The sequence below is a fragment of the Pteropus vampyrus genome, unplaced genomic scaffold (genome assembly GCF_000151845.1).
Source record: "Pteropus vampyrus isolate Shadow unplaced genomic scaffold, Pvam_2.0 Scaffold44, whole genome shotgun sequence".
Lineage (NCBI taxonomy): Eukaryota > Metazoa > Chordata > Mammalia > Chiroptera > Pteropodidae > Pteropus > Pteropus vampyrus.
In genome coordinates, this window is record NW_011888825.1 from 8,376,437 (window position 1) to 8,401,228 (window position 24,792).

The 24,792-nt window shown below is 33.4% G+C and overlaps 1 protein-coding gene and 1 pseudogene across 2 annotated transcripts in view; both read left to right on the forward strand.

The window, feature by feature from the left end:
- Positions 1 to 24,792, forward strand: part of AKAP10 (A-kinase anchoring protein 10) — a 90,019-nt gene that overhangs the window by 44,640 nt on the left and 20,587 nt on the right. For both annotated transcript variants that reach the window (XR_002780002.1, XM_011359024.2), the window contains exons 5-12: positions 2,018 to 2,116; positions 6,073 to 6,157; positions 6,945 to 7,068; positions 8,457 to 8,593; positions 10,873 to 11,017; positions 12,749 to 12,922; positions 17,189 to 17,298; positions 19,824 to 19,906. Coding sequence is in view for 1 of the 2 variants with exons in the window: in XM_011359024.2 (XP_011357326.1) it covers positions 2,018 to 2,116; positions 6,073 to 6,157; positions 6,945 to 7,068; positions 8,457 to 8,593; positions 10,873 to 11,017; positions 12,749 to 12,922; positions 17,189 to 17,298; positions 19,824 to 19,906 (957 nt within the window). In the remaining variant the exon portion in view is untranslated. The remainder of the gene's footprint in view (positions 1 to 2,017; positions 2,117 to 6,072; positions 6,158 to 6,944; positions 7,069 to 8,456; positions 8,594 to 10,872; positions 11,018 to 12,748; positions 12,923 to 17,188; positions 17,299 to 19,823; positions 19,907 to 24,792) is intronic.
- LOC111738945 lies at positions 8,265 to 8,383 on the forward strand (annotated as a pseudogene).

The following is a 24,792-nucleotide window of genomic DNA, read 5'->3' on the forward strand; positions in this document are numbered from 1 at the left end:
GACATTTAGAAGATAAGTCAGTGAACCATTATTTTCCAAAATATTTGAAAATATCTGATACTATAAAATCATTCATGAGTAAAATATTCATTAACCGTGGGAGATAGACCAGTGGATTTTAATGTAACAGAATACAACAAGTTCATTGATACAGTTTCTACATTCTAACTAACCTTTAAGAAACTATTACTTATCAAGTTTTGGTGTGTTATCAAAGCATATATCCACAATTATCTCAAAAAGCTATTAAAATATTCCTTTTCCCAACTATACACCTCTGAGGCCTAATTTTCTTAATATGTATAAAAGAAATCCGTTTCCCTGTTTACAACACTTCTGATACCAAATGTGCGTGTTTCCTATACCACGCAATTCTTCAGTTCTCTGTGAACAGTAATTGGGCATCATATAGTTTAATTCATTCTGACATTACTTGGAGCTAGTGCAGACCCCACAGGTTAAGGGCTCAGTCTCAGAAGACTGCCCCCACCACCACTTCAGGTGCCAGTTGCAAGTTCTAAGTTGTTACCTGTAATTCTTGCCAACCAGCTATAAATCAGGGGTTCTCACAACCCATTCCTCTTGTTCAGTAATTTGCTATAATGGCTCATAGAACTTAGGGAAACACTTTACTTATGTTTACTGGTTTATTTTAAAGGATATTATAAAGTACACAAATGAAAAACCAGATGAAGAGGTACAGACGGCAAGATCCAGAAGGGTTTTATGTATAGGAGCTTCTATCTCTATAGAGTTTGGGTGTGCTACCCTTCTGGTACACGGATGCATTTACCAACACGGAAACTCTGAACTACTTCATTGAGGGTTTTTATGGTTCTATTATATGAGCATGATTAATTAAATCATTGACCATTAGTGAATAATTTGATGATTCCCAGCTCCTCTACTTTCCTAAGAGGTCAGGAAGTAGGGCTGAAAGTTCTAATGCTTTAATCACATGATTGGTTCCTCTAGCAACCAGCCTTCATTCTGCCAGTCACCTCATTACTGTAAACTTCCCTATGGGTGAATTGTAAGGGGTTTAAAGGGGCTTGAAAGGGGCTTATAAATAACAGAAGATGCTTATATCGCCCCTACCACTCAGGAAATTCCCAGGGTTTTAGAAGCTCTGTGCCAGGAACCAGGATGAAGACTATATATTTATATTTTTCTTATTATATCTTATATATTGTGAAGTATATCACAATAAACTTCAACCAAAACAAAATAGCACAGCAGATTGAATACTTAAGCAGATATGAGAGTCCAATAGTTTGCTATTGACAAATGTAAAATAATGACCTCACTAATTTTTTCAGTTAGCAAAATAGTTATTTTCTATTTAAAAATTTTGTTTATGTTAACTTCTAACAGATTTAATATTGTTAATAATTTTTTTCATTTTAACTTCTAATAACTTAATATCTATAAATAAAACTCACATAAACAGAAGCTCTTTAGCGTCCTCAGTAATTTTTAAGATTTCAAAGTCCTGAGACCAAAAAGTTTGAGATTCATTTTTTTAACCTAGGTTTTGAAGGTCGAATAAAGGTAGTATTCATGAATGCGAAAACATTTTGTAAAATATTTAAAACTTAAATTTATAAATAATTTTTGGGCTCCTATTGTTATATTGCTATGCACATCCTTCAAGTTTGGACTTTGAAGCAGAGACGTGGAAAGAAAACATGCATAAATTATTGCTATTAGCTTAGGCGAGGAGTGGAGGGGGTAATTCACATATAACTCTGCTGTTCTATAAACCAAACAGTGAAAAAGCAATAGAATGATGAGGCTTGTTTTGTTCCAAATATATGTACACACACACACACACACACACACACACACGCACGCACATTTATAATTACAAATACAAATATATATTTGTACGTATGTGTGTGCACACATCTATGTGCTTGGGCACACAGCAAACTAAACCTTGCTATTCAGGAACATAGTCCATTACTAGGTCAAGTTGTGTTTTGATTTTTGAAGTTGTCCCCTTCTTCCTTTGCAGGTATAGAACAAGATGCAGTGAATACTTTTACCAAATATATATCTCCAGATGCTGCTAAACCAATACCAATAACAGAAGCAATGAGAAATGACATCATAGGTAAGCAGTGCTTGAAGCTTTGACAAAATAAAATGCCTATTTTGGGTTACTAATTTAAGAGAATTTTTTATGAACATGGAATTTAATATATCCTTTCCTAATCTATTTTCAGAGTACTTTATTACATATGATTGTAGTTCACTTACGAACTTTTTCACATATATTGGACCCAAATTCTTAGACTTTGACTTGAATAACAATAGCAGAAAGAGCAGTAATAGCACACATTTAGTGAGTACTTCCCAGATCCCAGACAATATTCTAAGCTGTTTCCATGAATAAACTCATTTAACCTTCTAAAGAACCTTGCAGCATGAATACGGTTATTATTTTATATGACAAAACTGAAGCACAGAGAGGGTTAATAATTTGTCCAATGTAACACAGCTCAGAAATGGCAGTCAGGATTTGAAATCAGACCCCTACACATTAACTAGCATGCTACTTGGCAGTCTCTTTCAAACCGTGGACTGAAACCAATCTCTTTTGTCCTCATCCCCCTGCCCAAAAAATGCTAGAATAGAAAAATCAAAGTGCTAGTAATAAGAGTCAACAAACATTTCAGGAAATTATTACCATCGTATATACATATATGTATGTGTATACTGAGTCACAAATATATTTCTGTGTAAATATAGTAAAATAAAAAGGATGAAAGCTTTAACTGTTGCATCAGAAAGACCTTGGGTGCACCTGTAATCACAGATAAAATGTATCTGTTGAACAAATATTGTCGTTAAGTCTTAGTTCTAAGTTTTATATTTTTATTACAAAAATTTGGTATTTTTGACATATGAAATATACCATGTTATTCTACTCCTAGCAGATTCTTTCCAGCATGGGGTTCTTTCAGTCTTTACTGCACTCATAGGAGACAGTGAAACCGCCTCCATTCTCAGCTGTGGTTCTTAAATTCGCTCACCATGCTTTATAACAGTGAACAACTAATTGTTGGCTATTTTGGGGTCCATCAGATGCCGCCCCCATTGTTTTCCTTTTCTTTCTCTCACACAGATACCTATAACACATAGGTCTTACTGACTCTTGGTGGTTTGTCCTTATCTGCTTGTATTTTGGGAGTTTTACCAAGTTTTGTTGCAAATTTTGTTGTGGGTTTTTGATTTTTCTATGTTGTTCCTCTATTTTTTTATGTGAGAATTTGTTGCTACCATCTTCCAGACTTCCCTAGACTGAATGTTCCTAATAATACAACTGGCGTGTACTAACTGATTAGAATTTGGCTATTTGAGGAATTGGTTGGCTAGTGATTCCTTTGGGCATTTGTTTGTACCTCTTGGTAACCAAATTGGGGTAGGGGAGAAAAGGAGAGAGTTTTGAGCCAAATAATTTATTTAAGAATGAAATGTGACTGCAATTCTAATTTTCCTTTTCTTAAATTTTGTCAAATTAATGATATAATTCCATGAGGGGAAAAATATTATGAAGGATCAAGTTGATAAGATTTAGTGATCAAGAGATCCAAGAAAATTTCTATCCCATTGTCTATTATTACGCATTTTAAAATGTTAATTACCTCTATGTCTTTACCAGTCACTTCTCCTCTTTGAGCCTCATTCTTCTGAATCCTGCTTTAATTATTTGTCTCCTGTTACAGTGGTAACATTTTAATATAGCTGTACTTTAAGTGAGTTACAGTTTGAAGAGGTCTCCACTTTAGCTATTTTTATTCTGTATCCCTCTTGCTAGTTTTATCGTAAATGTTATTCGTGTGTTTTCGGTGTTGCTGTCTACTTACTGTTTTTATGTGAGGATTCAGAATGACCCTAAAACTATGCTTCTACTCCCTCTTCCTTCTTCTACAAATCCTTGAAGTGGTGAAATTTTAAAAATACTTTGCAGGTACAACTGACAGAATTCTGTTGGTGGCTTGGAAGTTAGTGGTGTGAGAGGAAAAAAGGAATCAAGCATGACTGAATACCTGGAAGAGTGAAATTACCAATTATAAGATAAGGAGGATTTTGAGTGTAATGGCTTATGGGGAAAATGAAGAGTTTGGGTTTTAGACATCCAAATGGTGAATGTCAAGTAGGCAGTCGGACATCTGCTTTAGGAGTTGATGAGAGAGGTATAGGTTGGAGATACATGTTTGGAAGTCATCAGCTTATAGATGGGTTTAGAGTCATGAAACTGGATTACAATGGGAATGAGTGTAATATGTGAAAGCAAGAGGTCTAAAGACTGAATTCTGGGGCTGGCCTAACATTTAGAAGTCTGTCAGTTGAGGAAGAACTGGCAAAGGAGACTTAAAAGTAACAGCCAGTAGTAGTAATGTAGGCCTTCCTATATCACTATGTATCAAGAAGCCAAGTGAAAAATGTTTCTGGGAGGAAGGGAGTGATTAAAGATGTTAAATCATGCTGAAAGGGTTAAATAAGATGAATAGTAGGAATGGAATGAATTTGGCAACCTGATGGGCATCTGGGCCACTGGTCATCTTAATTACAGTGGACTTTCAAGGACAAGAACTTAATTGGAATCTTAAGAGAGAATAGGAGGAGAATGAAGACAGCAGGTATGGGCAAAGCATTTTGCACTAAAGATGAGCTGGAAGGGGATGTTAAAGGACAGTGGTTTTTGTTTTTAGGGTGACATGTTATAAACATATAAGGTGTATAATAGCATACAAACAAGTATATATGCACAGTGTACAAAAAGCGTATAAAGCTGGTGAGAGTAAGGCAATAGTAAAAAATTTAATGCAGGAGAAGGGGACAACTTCTATAAGAAAGAAGTCTTGAGGGAAAAGAGGATGGGCTCATTGCTCAAATAGAGGGTTGTTCAGGTAGGAGCAAGGACAGTTCATCTGTATAACAGGAGAGAGTGCAGAGTACATGGGTAGAGATGCAGGTGGGTTGGTAGATATGGTGGGAAGTGATAGAAGTAATTTTCTGATAGCTTCTATTGTCTTAGTGAAGTAGGAAGCAAAGTCATCAGCAAAGAGAACAGAACGTTTAAGAAGGGAGGAGAAGATATGCCATGTGTTGTCTAGAAAAATGTCAGAGTAAATGGACCAGGAAACTATAGTAGGATTCTTAGGTTTCATTAATGTCCCATTAAGGTCATGAACTTAAAGTGAAACCGATTATTATGGTTGTATGGTTTTTTCTAGTCGTGTTTACTAGTTTAACAGCTTGTTGATGTCTTACAGTGACTTTAGGCAATTTTTAATTTTAGCACATTTTATGTTTTAAAATTCCTATTGAATAACATTTTGATAAAATTTTTTACAGATAAACCTTTTCATAAATCTATAATTCTTTAGGTTACAGTCCTAGAAATAGAATTGCTGATTGAAAGGGTATGTTCATTTTGAAAGCTTATGCTAGAAACTGTAAAATGTCCTTCTAGAAAGATACATCAATTTATATTCCAACTAACACTAGTGTCAATTTTCCCATGCCCTTGCTCAAGTGTATATATCATTAAACAATAAGAAATATGGATTGTTAAAACACTTTTATGCTAATTTCCTAGACAAAAGTTGGAATGTCTTATTCTAATCTATAATTATATTTACTTATTTGTTCTTTTGTGAATTATCTTTTCATATTTGCTCATTTTTCTTTCAGGATATTTCTTGTTAGTTTGTAAGAACTCTTGATATATGAATAATAATCTGTCATATATAGAGTAAACTGTCATACATGCTGCAAATTTTTTTATCCTAATTTGCCTTTTCATTTGGTTTTTGGGGTGTTTTACTGTATAGAAATAATTTATGCTAAAACTTTTGGTTTCTCCTTTTGCATGTATGCTTACAAAGACTTTCTCTACCTCAAAATCAGCTGTTCACCTGTGTTTTCTCTTAGTTCCATTTAAAACCTAATTTACATGCCTGTACAGTTATTTCCTATTTTCATTCACAAATGTGTACATTTTCTATCAATAGAAATTTAATTATTTACTATTTCTTTAATTATTTAATTATTTACCAGCAAAGATTTGTGGAGAAGATGGACAGGTGGACCCCAACTGTTTTGTTTTGGCACAGTCCATAGTCTTTAGTGCAATGGAGCAAGAGTAAGTTAATTTCATAATTTCACATTTTGTATTCTTGAGAATTTGTGTTCAGTGTTAGGAATGGGCTTCATTCAAATAAAAACAAACTGTCTTTGAGGATTTAAGGATTTCGAAAGTTTACAGGATCTCAGGCATACTCAGGCTGTCTTGGTTAATGATTTCTTTTAAATGTAAATCGAGAACTCTATTAAAAATAAAACAAGTTTTTATTTTGAATCTTTTTTTATTTTGAATCTTAATATTTCCTAAGTTAAAATAATTTGTTTTTAATTCTGAAGTCATTTGGGTATAATTGTGACTATTAGAATTGGTTTATTGATTTAAAACAGTGCATGTCTTCAGATGAATATCCTAATTTGTTAGTGCATGCTTTAAGCTTAATGCATGTCATATTACTAAATCTACATAGATTTGTTGAACTGCCTTCAAGTGGTTTTTTTTTTTATTAATTACTGCTGCATGCCCTTAAAAAATCTACATATGTATTCTTTCATTTAACATTTATGAAAAGGGTGCTTTGTGCAAAGCACTCTTAGATATAGGTCCTGCCTTGAAGTTATAGCCTAATAAGAGAAATAGGGCATGCTCTTTTGTTACTGTAATATACGGTAGGATGTATTAAATATCAGAGGAGATTTACAAAGTCATTATGAGGTGGGAGAGATTACAACATGTTGACCAAGCTTTTAAGAAACAATAAACACAATATGGAAAGAGTATATTTTTCCCAGTTAAGCTCTTTCCCTTGGTCATTCCCTCAAATTGTCCCTTTTTTGTTCATATGCAGGCACTTTAGTGAGTTTCTGCGAAGTCACCATTTCTGTAAATACCAGATTGAAGTGCTGACCAGTGGTACTGTTTACCTGGCTGACATTCTCTTCTGTGAGTCAGCCCTCTTTTATTTCTCTGAGGTAAAGTCTGTATTTCTTTTCATATCCTTTAAGAGCATTTCAGCCTCTAAACTATAAATGCTCGGGCTCTGTCTATAGGAAATAACAGAAGAGACAAATCACTTCCAAAAAGATTGATTGGATTTAAATAATTTTATTTAAATAATTTATTTCAAATAAATTATTGTTTTAAGTTGCATGTAACTGGAAAGAGTACTTTAATGACTTATTAGATTAGAGAACATGAAAATTCAATGTAAACTCTAATTTTGAAAAACCTAATTAAAAGAATGCACATTTTTAATTATTCAGAAGTTTTAAAACCACAGAATTTAATATGTAATTCCAGTGCTCAAATATTTGGAGATTAGACTTTAGAAGAGAGAGAGAAAAGTAATAAATGTTTTATACTATCATTACTTTTGCTTTAGCTACTTCATAGGCTTGCCCAGTAAAGCATTCACGGTAAGCACTGAGTATATTGATCTCTTTGAGACATACATTTTAATATAATGGTATTCGTAAGCTTCAGCAAATGAAATTCTTTTTCGCAAAGCAAGTGATTACAAAGCAGAAATAGGAAGATTCCCAGTCTCACAAAGCAGTAACTTCAATACACACTTGTGTTCTGTCTCTTTATAAGAATACAGTTCAGTCGATTTATTTTTTCACTCCCTCTCTTTGCCATAAGTTTAAGACAGCATTTGTTCAGGTTACTATGGCTGCATGTATTGATGGAAATGATCAGGTATAAAAGACTTGGTCTCGTTACTTTACTCTTTGTATATTTGACAGTGAGGAACCACTAATCCATCTTTAATGTAATTTTTATTCCAGTTCACTAAAGTTTGCATCTAGCTGTGTGGTGGTGGTTTTTTTATTAGTTGTTTTTTTCCCCTCTCACTGAATGTTTTTAAACGTTTCAATCTCAAATGACTATAAGTTGCTGACTGGAATTAACTGAACAAGTGAATCTGTTAGGTCTGCGGTCCCCAACCTTTTTGTCACCAGAGACTGGTACTCCTATGAGAATCTAATGCCTGATGATCTGAGGCGGAGCTGAGGCAGTGATGTTAGTCCTGGGGAGCAGCTGCAAATACAAATGAAGTTTCGCTTGCTTGTCTGCCACTCACCTGCTGTGCGACCTGGTTTCTAACAGGCCACGGACCAGTACCATTCGTGTTTAACAGTTAGGGCTTATAAATTAAGGATGATGAGTCTACAGCCATGCCACCCTAAACATGCCCTATCTCGTCTGATCTCGGAAGCTAAGCAGGGTTGGGCCTGGTTAGTTCTTGGATGGGAGACCAACTAGGAATACAAGATGCTGTAGGCATTAAAAAAAAAATTAGGGATGATGAGAGAAATGTGTTTATAGTCTTATTTTCCTCTTGTATTTTTCCTTCTAGTACATGGAAAAAGAGGATGCAGTGAATATCTTACAGTTCTGGCTGGCAGCAGATAACTTCCAGTCTCAGCTTGCTGCCAAAAAGGGCCAGTATGATGGACAGGAGGCACAGAACGATGCCATGATTTTATATGACAAGTGAGTTTTATTGATAGATGTATTCAACGCAGCAAATATTTATTGAGTATTTGATATTTACTTTGGAAATAACAATGATTAAACTTAGTCTCTGCTTTTGAGGAGCTCACAGGGAGCAGCATAAAAGCTGCTTTTTTCATATGGTATATGTAAAGTTTTAGGGGTCCTTAGAACAAGACTTTCTGCTGGGGATGGGGGAGGTTTGTGTATGGGAGGTAAGATGGTGATGATTGTAGAGTTCAGGAAGGGTTTCACAGAAGAAAGATTTAAATTGGATCCTAAAGAATGAATTGAAATTTGCTAGCCAGAGAAGGTGGAAAAGAACATTTTAACCAAATGCAGGGACACAAGCAAAGTCACAGAAACTTGGGGGAATGTGGTACTTTCAAAAACTTGAGTTTGGTTGGGTATTCGAAACTTTGGTAGGGAATATAGGAGGAAGATAAAACTCATTGAAAAGGGTCCTGAATGTCTTTGAATGGGTGTTTTCTATTTTCTGGTGCAAATCTGCTTAGTCAGATTAACTACTCAATGAATAATAGTTTTTCATTGGTCATTACCGAAAATGAGAGGGTAGCAAAATCTTAAAGTGAACAGAATTGAAAACATCAGACAAGCGATAAAGCTGTGGCCAGCTCCATAACACATGATGTTCCTTCTTTTCTTTTAACTTTTTTTACTCTGTAAAGAAAAGTAATGTGTTAGTTGTATCCACAAGCAAGCGCTAAGAGGATGACTTGAGGATAGAGAAAAATCCAGGGATGTTAGAGTTGGAAGAGAGCTAAAAGCATGTAGATCAGTGGTTCCTGAACATTGCAGGCTCATATTAGGCTGTCTGCATAAGAATCAACTGGGAACTTAATAAAAATAGGTTTCCAGTCCTCCTAAGAGATTCTGGAGGTTTGAGGTGTGACCCAGGAATCTTTATTTTTAGAAAATACCCCACATGATTTTGATGAATAGTTCAGGGATCTAGTCTGATTTTTCCTGTCTTCCAGGTAAAAAAAAAACTAAGGCCTAGAGAGGCAGTGACTTTCTCAAAATCACAGGGCAGTTTAGTTGTAGAACTTGGACTGGAGTGCAATTCTCAATTTTAACTAGTGTTTATTTTAGTATATTTGTGGGAAATATTATATAAGAAACATTGTTATATAGATATTAAAATAGAAGGTGTTTACATTTAGAAGTTTGGTCTGGGGTGCCCAAAAATTCAAATTATGGAGGAATATTTACCAACTCATTTGTTATTAGATAGACGACTCACATTTTGTTAAGAAAACACTGATAACAAAAAAAAAAAGGACGTTTTCTTTATGCTGTAACAGAAGAGTAGCACTAGTAAGTTCCTGGCTGGAGCTCAGTAACCACACAGAGCAGAGACCCTGTTTTCCCATTTTCATATTGGGAGCCATTTCTAAATGAAGACTACTGTATAGCATCCCACTGGCATGTCATTTTGACAAGTTCATTGTGCTAAATTTGCCTTTACCAGTCAAACCCTGCTTGTTTGTTTTTATATCTTATGTATGCATCAGCACAATCATGCTTCATCAGCCTTTCTGTATTTGTATCATTTATAGAAATTAGAAGCCACTAGAATGCTTGGAAAAGAACATATATATGTTTTTCTTCTTTAATGTTTTTGTTAAAGTATCCATTTATAAGCAGCTTACTAAAACACTAGTTGCATTATATCCTATGAAGATAAAAATCTTTTGAGTTGTCATTGATTACTCCTTTTCCTTTTCATTCCAAATCATCAGCAAGATTTATTCTATCTAAATACATCAAATCCATCTATTGCACCCTCAGTGCTCTTTTGTTTTGAATTCCTACATGTATATTACATATGCCTCATAGTTATAATGGTGGGTTCTCATGGTATCCTGTGCAGGGATCTTTTCTGTTCTCTTTTTAAGGGAAAGGACCATTTAAAAGGGTAACCTCTTTTAAATCCATTTCTTTCTACCAAGTGCTGAACAGAGAATAGATGCCCATTAAATATGTGTGATTGATTTCTTTGCCTCAGTCGTAGACTGACCCTCAAAAATCTTAAACAAGAACTAAGGATGATGGAAGGCAGATAGGGAGGTAGCAGATTGATTCAGATATCTTTGGGGTGATAGGAATAAAGATTGCAGCAGGGCTGTCATCACCCAGTTCCATAGGTCTGCAGGCTGAATCAAGTACCCTCATAGAATATTCTCTGGTGTAGGTGCTGGAAGTTGCTTATACTTGCTGTGGAATTTGGTTTTACTTTGGCTATCTTTCTACCATAGGTACTTCTCCCTGCAGGCCACACATTCTCTTGGATTTGATGATATTGTAAGATTAGAAATTGAATCCAATATCTGCAGGGAAGGTGGGCCACTCCCTAACTGTTTTACAACTCCATTACGTCAGGCCTGGACAACCATGGAGAAGGTAACCAAAACTCCAAAACTATTAAACTACGAGAAGTTTTTACTGGTGGAACCCAGCAAATGTACCATGGGAAAAAACAAATGTAATAGAGTAGTGGAAAATTGAAAAAGTGCAGCATAGCGATTAAGAGCAGAGTCTTTGAGTCTGGCTTGGTATGTATTAATTTTAACCTTTATAGGCTAAGTGACCTCAGGCAGTTACTGAAATTTTTTAATGCCATTTTTCTCATCTGTAAAATGGGGATTATATGGATATTTACCTTACAGTTATTTTGAGGATACAAATGAGGTAAAATATATAAAGTGCTTAATAATTAGATAGTGTATTGGGCAAAGTTAGCTTAGGAATAATTTAAGTAGTTCACTAATATCCCTCAACGGGGTTGGAGCATTCGTTTTGTATAGTATCATGATCACTTACTAGGATATCACTAATATCTTATTAATAATAAAGTATTAGAATTTGTAAATGATTTATTCTTTTAATGAACTAGAACAGATTTTTCCAGGCATTGCACAGAGCCTAGGATAAGCCCATGAGGTTATGTTGCTTATATATGTCATATGTATCTAGGTGGAAAAGGGTTAAGTAAGCACTGTTATATAATACCACACACAGAAACTGAATTCCAGGAATATGGAAGAGTTACATATAAAAATCAGATAATTAAAAAGCTAGTGGTAAACTCAGTAGAGTATCAGCTATTGCCTAGGCATAATTTTTTTATGTTTAAAATTAAAACCTTTCTAATCTTAAAGGAAAAGTTCCAGATCTGTATCATATAAAGAATGTATACTTCCTGGGTAATAAAGAAAATTAAAATACAGAGAAAAACAAAATCTAAAAATATTTCTTACTAAATGTACATATGTAAAGAATTTATACTAATTTTTAAGAATACTATCAAGTAGATAAATGGGGAAAAGACATAGATGATTTGTTTACCAATACTTTGAATATTTTTGTGCTAGGTATTGGTGTTAGAGTGATAAACAAAACAAACATGGTTTCTGCCATCCTGGAGCTTTGTCTATAAAGAAGGCACATATTAAACACAATTATTCACAATTGTGCTAAGTGCTATGAAGGAAAAGTCTGTAATAGTGTATGTCATTAATTAACATGAGAACTTATTCAGCATCATTAATAATTTTTAAATTCACATGAAAACATCCCTGTACCATTAGGCATTTATTTAAAAATAATTTGAAAAAACACAACCCGGTGTTGGAAAACTTGTGTCAAAACAGTCTACATTGCTAGTGGCACAAATTGACAACATCCTTCAGAAGGGTAAATTGGCCATATATATGAAAGCTAAAATGTTCATACTGTTTAACTCAGTAATCACACTCCTGATAATTTATCATAAGGAAATCAGTTCAAAAGTTAAAATCAATATATACACAAAAACTTTAATATTTATAGCAAACCAAAAAAATCTAGTTTCAATATATAGCCGCTCCCTGGACTGTTTTCTGGTCACTAAGAGGTCTATCAAGTTTGTAATAGTTTCTTGGCAAGTGTTTTGGGGAAAAGAAAACTATAAATTGGACACATAATTTTAGTTACAGTATAATCTATATGTAAAAGGATAATACTTAGAGTGTAACAAGGAGAAGTAAAATCATTTGTGCCAGTTGGTAGAATTGCAGGTAAAATTTTGTTTTAGAATAAAGTTTTAGTTGTATTTGATTTCAGCTTTAAAATAATGTTTGTCCTTTCTTTTAGGTGTTTTTGCCTGGCTTTTTGTCCAGCAATCTTTATTATAAATATTTGAATGATCTTATTCATTCAGTTCGAGGGGATGAATTTCTGGGAGGGAATGTTTCACTAACTGCTCATGGTTCTGTTGGCCCTCCTGAGGACTCTCACGCAGTTGGTTCTGACAGCTCAGCTTCTCAGGTATTAACCAGTTTGCCTCTACCATTAGAAAGAAAGGAGTACAAATCTTTTTCTTCAAATGCCAGTAACAGGTTCCATGTGTAAGTTGTAAGTTGTAGAAGAAACAAAGGAGAAATAAAATTAGCCTACTTATTGTATATTCTAATCAATATATTTGATTAGATTAAATTCAAATGAAAACATCCGTGTACCATGGATGTATATTATATTGTAAGGTATGCTGTTTCATTCAGGCCGTTATGCTGTTGGACACCGTAGCTGTTACTTTTAATAATTAAATACTTTGATATATATATTTATAGCCTCAGAAGAACTCTTTGTGTAATTATTTGGGAAATTTAGTAAATAAATTTGGGATGCTTTTTTAATAGAATAATTGAACTGCTAGATTTCTTAAGGTCATATTTCACTGAAGAGTTTTTGGTTTCATTTTGAGCTGTAGTGCTATTGTACATTTCCTTAAACCTTTTTTTTTTTTGGAGTGCTTTCATATATCAAACCTTATCTAATTCTCCCCAAAATCACATGAATTGGGTTATCCGCAAGAGAAGAGCTTTAAGGAGGTATTAAGAAGTAAGTGGTAGAGCCAGAACTATATTCTTTGTCTAATGTTCTTTACCATAAGTTCAATAATACAGCATAATTATTTTCTCATCAATATTGACAAACAAATAACACTTTGGATTTTCAACATTAGACCTTGGACAAATTTTCTTAATTTATAAGACAGTACAATTTTATTGCCGTCAACAAGGCTCTCCTCAGTACCTTTTCCTCCTATTAAGGTTATATAGGTAACCTGCTGTATGTAGTTGCCATTTTGTTTTTTGACATAGGCTGAAATGTTTTGGACTTATTTAGACACTTAAAAGATCTAGGTACTAACTATGTTTTTACATTTTTGGTTGAAATAATATGCATACAGAAAACTCAATATATTATAACTGTCAATAGCTTGAAGACTTCTCATAAACAGAACTAACCCGTGTAACCAGCATCCAGATCAAGAAACAGAACCTTATCCATATGTCAGAAACTCTCATGTCCCCTTTCAGTCACTAGCCTCTTCCTTGCCAGAGTCGCTGTTATCCTGACTTTTGATAGCATAGATTAGTGTTACTTGTTCTTGTCATTTTATAACTGAAATCACACTGTATTCTTTTTTTTTTTTTTTTGGTGCAGCTTTATTGGGATATAATTCATAAACCATACAATTCACCCACTTACATTGTATAGTTCAGTGGTGTTTATAATATATTCATGGAGTTGCTTAACTATCACCACAATCCTTAGAACATTTTTTCCCCCCACCCAAGAAAGAAACCCGTTCTTTATCCTTTAACTGTCCTCTTCAAATCTTCCATTCCTCCAGCCCTAGGCTACAGCTAATCTCCTTTCTGTCTGTTGATTTGCTTATTCTGGACATTCCATATAAATGGAACCATATGATATGTGGTCTTCTGTTACTAGCTTCTTTCACTTAGCAGAGTCTTTTCAAGGTTCATCCATTTTTAGCATGTATCAGAACTTTATTTCTTTTTATGGCCAAATAATCTTCCATTGTGCAAACACGCTACATTTTGTTTATCCATCAGTTGGTGGACATTTGGGTTGTTTCTACCTTTGGCTATTATGAATAATGCTACTGGATAAGTTTTTGTGTGGATATATATTTTCATTTCTCTTGTTTATATACCTAGGTATAGAATTTCTAGGTCAAATGATAACTCTGTGTAACTCAATTACTGTCGCTTTGTAATAACTTTTGAAATCAGGAAGTGAAAGTCCTCCAGCTTAGTTCTTCTTTTTCAAGATTGTTTTGACAATTCGAGGTCCCTTGAGTTTCCATATGAATTTTAGAATCAGCTTGTCAGTTTCTACGAAGAAACCAGTCAGGATTCTGAGGGTTTGCATTGACTAGATCAATTTGGGAGTATTGCCATCTTAACAGTGTTAAATCTTCTGATTCACAAACATGGGTTGCCTTTCATTTCTTTAGATCTTTAATTTCTTTCAATATTTTATAGTTTTCAAGTATAAGTTTTGTATTTCTTAAATTTATTTCTAAATATTCTTTTGATGCTATTTTAGATGGAATTATTCTCTTAATTTCATATTTAAGTTGTTTATTGTAGTTTATAAAAATACAAGTAATTTTTTTATTGAAGTAAAATTCACTTAAACTTAACCATTATAAAGTGTACACTTCAATAACATTTTGTATATTCAGAGTGTGCAGTCATCACCACCATGAACATGGAACAACATTCTGTCTAGGCTGTCTTTAATTTCTTTTAGCAACATTTTGTAGTTTTCCGTATACAAATTTTATACCTTCTTGGGTCAATTTATTTCTAAGCATTTTATTCTTTTTGATGCTATTACAAATAGAATTTTTTTAAATTTTTTCATTCGACAAATTTTATTTCTAAGATATATCTGCCCACTTTTTCAATTTAAACATTCTGTAAAGTTTTTTTTATTTTTAAATATCAAGACCCTGGGTGACTTTAAGTTGCGTTTATATTATATTTATTTATTTCAGAGGGTCCTTAATGAAGACTTTCTTCCTAAGAGTTAATCAGGACTAGTTGAAGTTTTGCAGTTCAGCTTTTGTGCTTATGTTGTTTTTGCTGAACTGTAAATATTTTTCTTAAAACTTTCTCCTTAAACTATCACTTCTTACAATCTTGAATCAAATTCTTCCTTTTGAGAAATGTTTTTGATGTTTATTTTTTCTTTTTTTCTTCTTTCTTTTTTTTTTTTTGAGGTCTGGGAGAGCAAACCTTACATATCCTCCTATTCTAAAAACATTATGAAACATTGATTATATATAATTTCATCTTTTGATTCATCATTGATAGTGCATAGAAATAGAACTGCTTTTTATGTGTTGCTCTTCTACTGTTGACTTTACTAAATTCATTTGTTAGGTCTAATAGTTTTCTCGTGGGTTCTTTAGAATTTTCTTTATATAAAATTATATTATTTGAGAATAGGAATAATTTTTTTTCTTCCTATCCAACTTTGGATGCCTTTTATTTCCTTTCCTTGCCCAATTGCTCTGTCTAGAATTTCTAGCGCAGTATTGAATAGAAGTGGTGAAAATGGGTGTCTTTGTCTTACTCCTGATCTCAGGGGAAAGCTTTCAGTTTTTCATCATTTAGTACAGTATTAGGTGTGGGTTTTTCATAAATGCTCATTATCAAGTAGAGGAAGTTCCCTACTATTCCTAATTTGTTGAATTTTTTTATAAGGAAATTGTGTTGTTTTGTCATATGTTCTTTATCAGTTGAGCTATATATAGGCTTTTGGTTTTTACTTTATTGATATGTCATACTACAGTAATTAATTCTCAGATATTAAACCAACCATTCATTTTTGGGTTAAACCCCACTTAGTTGTGGTGTATAATTATTTTTATATGTTGCTAGATTTGGTTTGCTAATATGTTGTTGAGGATTTTGCATCGTGCTCAAGAAATACTAGTCTGAAGTTTTGTTTGTTTGTTTTTTCTTGTGATGTTTGGTTTTGGAATCTGAGTAGATATGGCCTCGTAGAAGTAGTCTGTCTGTTTTGGTGCCTCTTTGTTTTTTACTTAATACCCCTTCTGGGTACTCCCACCCTATAGAGTGTTCTTTAAATGTCTGTTCAGTTATTTATTTTATTAATTTAACCTATACTTTAATTATGGGCTTTAAGCGTATTCCTGTCTTTTGTTATTTTAAACAATATTGCAGTGAATAATCTTGTATATATACAAGTCATATCACGTGTGAGTCTGTAGTTGAATTTTTAGAAGTGAAATTTCTAGATCAACCTATGCCTCTATTTCATAGAAATATGAATTCTGACTTGCTTTTTTGTAGAAATGAGGAGTGGGAGGTAGAATACTGGAGGGGAACTTATTACACTCATCTAGCTGGTCATTTTAGAAAGTTTTTTTTAGCTTTTCTTTTGTCACATGGCCTCACTGAGAATTAAAAGCATTCATTTTATCTTGTAAAAGTTGGGCTTTACATTGTTAGCCAAGATACATATGCCTGGAATTTTGCACACATGGGAACATAATGCTGTGAAGACAGCATATTTTTTAGAACTTAGCTTATTAAGAAAAACAGATTTGGCATATGAATGCCAAATGTAAATTTTAATATTGTTTAATATTTAAACACTGAAGTTTTTGTACAAATCTGTCATATTCCAAACCCAAGACTGATTTGATTCCTGAATAATATACTATTAATTTTACAATTTCTGTTGTAGTCCAGTGTGAAAAAAGCCAGTGTTAAAATTCTGAAAAATTTTGATGAAGCAATAATTGTGGATGCTGCAAGTCTGGATCCAGAATCTTTATATCAAAGGACATATGCAGGGTAAGTTTGGCACACGTCTTGAATTTTTACGAGTGTAAAGAATTTTGCATCTTTTTATCTTTTAATTAAACATTTGATAATTGTTTCTAATCTATAATTACATGCCCAGTACTTTTACATATAGTACACAGTAGAACATGATTAACAGTGAAGGCTCAGGAATGACTTACTGAGTTTTAATCTCGGCTCAACCATTTATTGGCAAGCTACTTAACCTCTTTGTGTCTCAGTTTTTTTATCTAAAAAATGAGGATATTACTACTTCATTGAGTTGTTGAGGGTATTAAATGAGATAACACATAAAAGCATTTAAAACATTGCCTGGTATCTAATAAGCACTTCATAAATATTACCATTATCATTCCATCACCATATACAAGAGTGATGAGTGTCATTTATATAGTATGTTTTGGGCTGTCTTCCATATTTCATTTGATTCATATGTTAGCTATTTCAAAGTTCTTGTCTTAAAAGCAAAAATAAAAATACAGAGATGCCAACATCATTTATTATGGACTATATAACTAATACTTAGACTATGGAATAAAATTACTCCTTTGTATTTAAGAATTACTGTGGTGGTTTATTTTATCCTATAACAGAAAGACAGTGATTCACAGGATATTCCACTTATTGAATTTTACCACAAATCAAGTTATAAAATCACTTCCTCTTCCCTAAAGGTGGCTTGATTAACACATAATCCCATGTAAAGGCTTAATTACTTCACCCCAAACCCAGTCCCCTATAAAAAAAGGGATTTCAACATGTTTAATTGCTTTTAGCAGAAAGTAACAGTGATATTTGGAAGATTAAGGAGTCTGAAAGGTACTTTGAAGTAAATAAAGGTTATTTGACCACATTATTTTGGAATGCACACTTCAGCTGTGTCAGGTTGTAATAATCTTTATTTCTTTTAGGAAATGGTGGACAGTACGCCTAAATGAGTTAATTCCCAAAGATTATATTTATTCTTAAGGAATGGTTGGTTCATGTATTTAAAACCTTACTTAAGAAAGTCTATCAATTGCAAGATATTTTACTTAGTTTCTTTTGGAGTGTGTAAAATAAATACACATTAAAAAAAATAATTTTAAAATGGATCATAAATAGAGGATGTTCTCCATCTTTAAAGATAGTTTAAGTGTTTTAACTTTATGGTTTTAGCATCTTTCTGAAATTTTTCTCAAGGCAAACAAGTTTTCTATCAGTTGGCATATAGGACCTATATATGAAATGATGACTTATTAGGAAGGATATCTCTAAAATAAGATCCATTTTTCCTGAAATGAAATAATACACAGGCATCACAAAATTTTTCTTTTTTTAACTAATTTTTAATTATGAATACATTAAACTCTTATAAAAAATTAAATTTACAGGTAAGGCTAATGTCCTCTTTGATCACACATCAGTGCTTTAATTTCTTTCCTTCCTTACTTAGGATGAGTTATGGTATGGTGTATATTTTTGTTTGCTTATTTTTATGTAATTGATATAACCCTTTATTCTGTATCTTGGATTTTCATTCATAATGAGTTTTGTAGATTTTTCTTTTAGTCTACAGAGTTACCTTATTTTAACTATATTGTAGTAGTCTATATATCTAATATTAATTATAGCTCATAACTGTGGCAAAATATTCCATAGTGTGTTGTGTCTCTATTTGATCATTTTGGAATTAATGAGTATTTAAGTTGTTTTCAATTTTTCATTGTTATCCACAGTATAGCAAAGAACTTTTTAAAATATACTTCCTTGTAACAAGAAGCAGATTTTAAATTCTAATAGATCTTATCAATTTACCTTTAAAAATATTTGCACATTTTACATTCTTATCTGTCATTAATTTTCCACACATCCTTGTCAATATTAAATAATATCAAACTTTTAAATTTTTTTTTTTTTTTACCAATCTTGAATTATGTTCATGAGATAGAGCTCCTTTTGGCATGTTTGATGGTTGTTGAGGTTCTTCTATGAATTGATTATTGATCTCGTTTTCACATTTTTCTTTTGGGTAATTTCTTAATGACTTGTTAGAATTTGGTGTATTTCTGGATATTAATTATTGGTTAGTAATAGCTGTTAAAAATAAGACCTTTCACTGTGTTTTTTCTTTTAACTTTGCTTTATATTACTATAGCTTTATAACATGTAATTATTGTATATAATTACTCTAGCTTTCTAATATATTTTATCCTACCTTTTAGTCCTTTCTTTATAAAATTATCTTAGCTATTCTTGTGCCTTTTCTCTTCTATTTGAATTTTAGAATTGTGAATTACCTCTTAACTTGTCATGTTTCCTAAACTTTTTTGGGATTTTGAGTGGAATTGCATTGAATTAAAGATTAATTTGCTTTCTGTGGGAGATGGTTCTATTTTAAATAAACCCCATTTTTAATAACATGGGATGGCTATAAATTGGATTTCTAGATTTAGTTGAGATGCTTAAAAACTGGTTTTTTTTCTTCTTAATTTAAAATGGGGTGTTAGAAAATATTCTTTTTTATATTTACTTAGGAAGATGACATTTGGAAGAGTCAGTGACTTGGGGCAGTTCATCCGAGAATCTGAGCCTGAACCTGATGTAAAGAAATCAAAAGGTTTGTGGTGTTTTTATACTTCGTATTAAGCCTTTACTCACAATAGTTATTGACTGTATTTAAGTGAAGGATCTTTTAAGATTTAAACTTTATTTTATGAAATAACTGCCATATCTTTCGCCTTATATTTATTTATAGTCAGAAAGGAGTACAAGGGCTTCATGCAATCACATCTCTATACAGTCTCTCTCTGAATCAGAAGTTATTGAACTTGCTTGACCATTCAGAAGACACATATATATGAAAAAATATTCATCACCTTTTTGTTTAATGGGGGAATACTCAATCCAGGTTGGACTTGAGGTTTATCTTGCGACCCTTTATTTTTGTTAAATTTCCTCTGAATCACTAAAAGTTGTTATGAAATATATGTGGAAAATATTAACGGTTGAAATACAGATCCTTTGTTTAAACAGCAGAAGAGTGCTTGGTCAAATGTCAAGAGTTAAACACAAATCCTTTTTCATGAGTGCATTTTTTTATGACTAATTTCAGCTTCCAAACAGTTGGTTTACACAGGAAGATTTTGGAAATCAATGTAGATTTATTCAGATGATAACTAGAAATTTTTCAGGGTGATTGGATTGACAATATTGAGTAAAAGATACTAGCTTTTATAAGAAGAAAATGCTTCATTTTGATAAGTGTGTTTAATATTAAGAGCTATTACTAATTTTCCTAATTTACTAGTTTAATAGGACTACATTCCTATTATGTTTATCTTATTTTTTAAGACAGCTGTTGTTTGGGTAAAGAATTGTAACACTTTGGTTGATGAATAGTCTCTTTTTGGGTTAGATATACATTTACAGAGTATGCAGAATGTACAATTATTAAAATAATTTAGACCAAAAAAGGATGCTACCTATTTAATTTTATTAGTTTATCCAAATAATTGATTTTATTTCTTGTTTTGCCAGAGAAGTCAGAGGTATACAGTTGGGAAAAATATTAAGACTGAAGGAAGTGTACACAGTTCATTTAGTAAATAACTGAGTGCTTCTGTGTACTCATATTCTCTGGGCCGTTTGGAAGATACAGATCCTGTCATTAAGAAATTTACAGTATAGTAGTGTCTTTCCTTGGATAAAAGAAGTCACTGATGACCTTGGAGCAGAGGAAGTGCTAAGCAACCTCTGTGAGGGATTGGCCAGGAAAATTTCTACATTGTACAGTAGCTTCTGTCAGTGGGGGTAATAGGGTTTCTAGTAATAATAGACTCCCTGAGCTGGGGTTTTTTTTGTTTTTTTTTTTGTTTTTTGTTTTTTAAAGCATGTCTTATTCTTCTGACAGCTCATGAAGAAGTATTAATGCTCCAGAGTATAGGTGTTATATGTTTGCAGTTTCTTTTTTTTTTTTATGTGAATTGAAGTATATTATGAGCAGTTAAAGATATATAAGAAATTTCTTCCCAAACCATGATTTATATTCATTCTGTTCATTCAGTCTCTTCATATTATTCATTTATTCATTCATTCTAAAATATGAGTGCCTACTATATGCATCTACTACTCTAAGTATTGGGAAGAAAATAAAATTCCTGCTCTCAGGGAGCTTACGTTATCATGGAGGAGACCCATAAATAGATAAACAAATACAGTGTATGTGCATGTGCTTATATATTTTATATATTTATACATAAACATACAAGCAGAGTAAGTAAGTGGAAGAGTGTGAGGAATGCTATTTTAGCATTTGTTGTCAGGAAAGGTCTCACTGAGGAAGTAGTTTTTTGAGTAGAGACCTGAGCAAATGGGGCAATTTCTGGAGGAAGGGCATTCTTTGCAGAAGGGACAAGAATAAAGGCCCTGAAGCTTAAGAGCTTGGTGTAATCAAGGAATCAAGGAACAGCAAGACCAGTGTAGCCGAAGAGGAGTGAGGAAAGGGGTAAGTGGTAGAAGATGAATGAGGTTCGGAGGCTTACCACAAACTATCATAGGGGCTTAGAGTGTTGGAGACACATTACAAGTTGGAGCAGGGGAATAATATGATATGATCTGTTTTAAAGAAATGGCTATAACAGCCGTTTGGAAAATAAGAGTGTAGGGGTTTAAGTGGAGAAACAGGGAAACAGCATTCTTGCCGTGGTCTATGTAAGGGATGATGATGGTGGTTGTGGATTAGATAGTGGAAGAATGGTCATATTTGGGTTATATTCGAAGGTAGAGGCTACAGGATTGTATCTCTGCCAGCAAGCCTTTCCATCAAGTTTCTTGCATCATTAATTTGACACATGCCTACATAAAGTAATGAATAGTCATTTCTGCAATTCGAGTAAACCGATCCATATATCCTGATGCTTTCTTTAGTTGTTCAAATGTCTCTTTAAGTCATGTATTTTTTTTGTTAAGGGAATGATGTAATATAGAAGCCTACAGATTCATTTCGTTCACTCAGAAGGCATTTGAGTGATTCCTGTGTGCTGGACACTGTGCTAGATGCCGAGGATACAAATAAGAGGGTATAGTCTGAGTTTATTTTAATCTAGCTTACTCCCTTTTATATGACCCCGACTTGGTAAGCCTATCACGCTATCCTATAAAATGCCCAGCTATTTGGATTTTCCTGGTTGTTTATTGGGTTATTTAGTTATTCCTTTTTCCTCTATATTTCTTGTAAATAGGAAGTTGTACCTAAGGTCTTGATGATTTGAGTTATACTTTTTGATTAGAATATATCTAGGTGATGTTGTATATGGTGTTTTTAAAAGTATATACACATATATAGCCTGGAAGGATACACAAATGTAACACATTAGGGATGAGAAGAGAGAGATACCTTTTACTTTTCATTATACCCTTTTCATTTGCTTTTTGAATTTTCTTATCCTGTATGTTTTACTTCTTAATCACCCATTCATCTCTTCCCCTGTGGCTTCCTATCTCTTTGCTGTGATCTTTGAATGATGCCCCCTGTCCATCTCTGCAGTTTTACCTTGAACCACTCTTCCTTTCATGGACTAAGAAGCTCTAATTGGACTCTCCTTTCATCTTTTTCTGATACTCTTTCCTTTTTAGGGCCTCTACAGTTGCTGTTTCCCCTGCCATGACAGTCTTGCCGTGGCTTTCATGTAACAACTGGCTCCTTTTCATTGCAAATATTCTCTCTTCAGAGAGGACTTCCCAGCCCACGTGATCTAAAATCATCTGTACTACTAACATACCATTTCTTTTCTTATTCACTGTCTGAAATTACCTTGTTCATTTATTTGCATACTTGTTTTTTAGTCTATCTTTCATGACTAGAACATTACCTTTCTGAGAGTGGGGATTTTGTCTGTTTTATTTGACACTATATTCCCTGATTCTAAAATTATGCCTGGCACATGGTAGTGACTCATTAACATGTTTGTTGATTGAATTAATTAATTAATCTAGAAAAATTTCAGTAGAGATCATCTGGTTGGTAAGATTATCATATTTTATTTAAGAAGACAATAATTTTTCAAAATGACACAAACACTAAATTCCTCTGAGGATACTCAAGAGCCCCACTTTCTCCTTCCTAGACCCCAAATAATGGAGGTTTCTTTAGCAATGTCAATCTCATGCAAATCTGAGATGATACATCTGTGGATACCACCTCCTTATTCTACAAATGAAGAATTTGAGGATGAGGGAAATTGTAACTTGTTAGGGATCACATGGCAGATTAATGGCAACACCCAGGCCTTTGGTTCAGAATACCATTTTGACAACAGTTGTTTGCAGTTTAGCTCCACTTCTCCCTTCCTCTCCTTCCTTGCTGAGGGCAGCTGCAAAGAATATTCCATCATTTATCAGCCTATAGTTTCAATTTGGATTTTAAAACCCTGATAATAGAGCACAGAGGAAAGGGTCGAGTTTTAAGAAGGGTGTATCTCAGGGCTTCTGAGAGAATGAGAACATTGTTTTCAGGGCAAGCAAGGTAATTTTAGAAGTTACATTCAAATCATCTAGGCGAACATGTAACAAGAAGGAATTATAAAGGGTGTTGTGAGCATGTGGTCCCTATAGTGGCAATTCCCTGGTGCCTGGATGGAGTGGTGGAAATGAAGCTTTACTTAACATTGTGAAAACACTTGCATGTCATATTAAGAAGCCTGGATTCGTGTCATATAGTCATCAGGGATATCTAAGCAGAATACTGACTAGAAGCATTTTTCTGGTAGTAGTATAAGAATGAATTGGAGTTAGAGACTGGTATGAATGAAACCAGTCAGGTAATAGGATTAGCTAGTAATATAGATAGAGGAAAAAGAGGATTTGAAGATAGGTAGTGGTAGCAGGAATTAGAAAGAGGGTCAGATTTATGACTTCCAAGGAGGAATTCAAGAGTGGAATTTGGTGACAGGTTTCATGTGGAAAGTAAATGAAGATAGTCTGAATTTTTTAAACATGGATTCTCTGGATGAAAAATTGTTGATTTTTAATAGAGGATTAAATTAATTTCTGAGATAGAGGATATAAGAAGATATAGGATAGAGGATAAGATGGGAGACAGAAGAGCTCCATTTGGAACATGCTAAGTTTGAGTTGCCTTTAGGATAATTTATAAGTATGGGTTTGATACCTAAGGGTGAGGTTTTTTTTAGTTATTTGCATTTTGAAGGAAGTTAAAGCCACAAGAGGGGATGAGATGCCCCCAAAGAGATTGTGTTGAAGGAGAAAAGAAGGCTGGGAATGGGATCCTGGAGAAGCCCCATGTTAAAGGAGGTGGGAGGAGTCAAAGATGTGAGTATTAAAACAAACGGAAAGACAAAATCTAGGTATTAAAAAAAAGAGAGTGTTAGCAAGTAGGAGATTGTCAACAGTGTGACTCTGCCGGTGGGCACGAAGGGAGAGCAGTGCATTAGGTAATTCATTTATGGTCAAGCAGAGTTGACAGGGCCACAACATTACATCCTT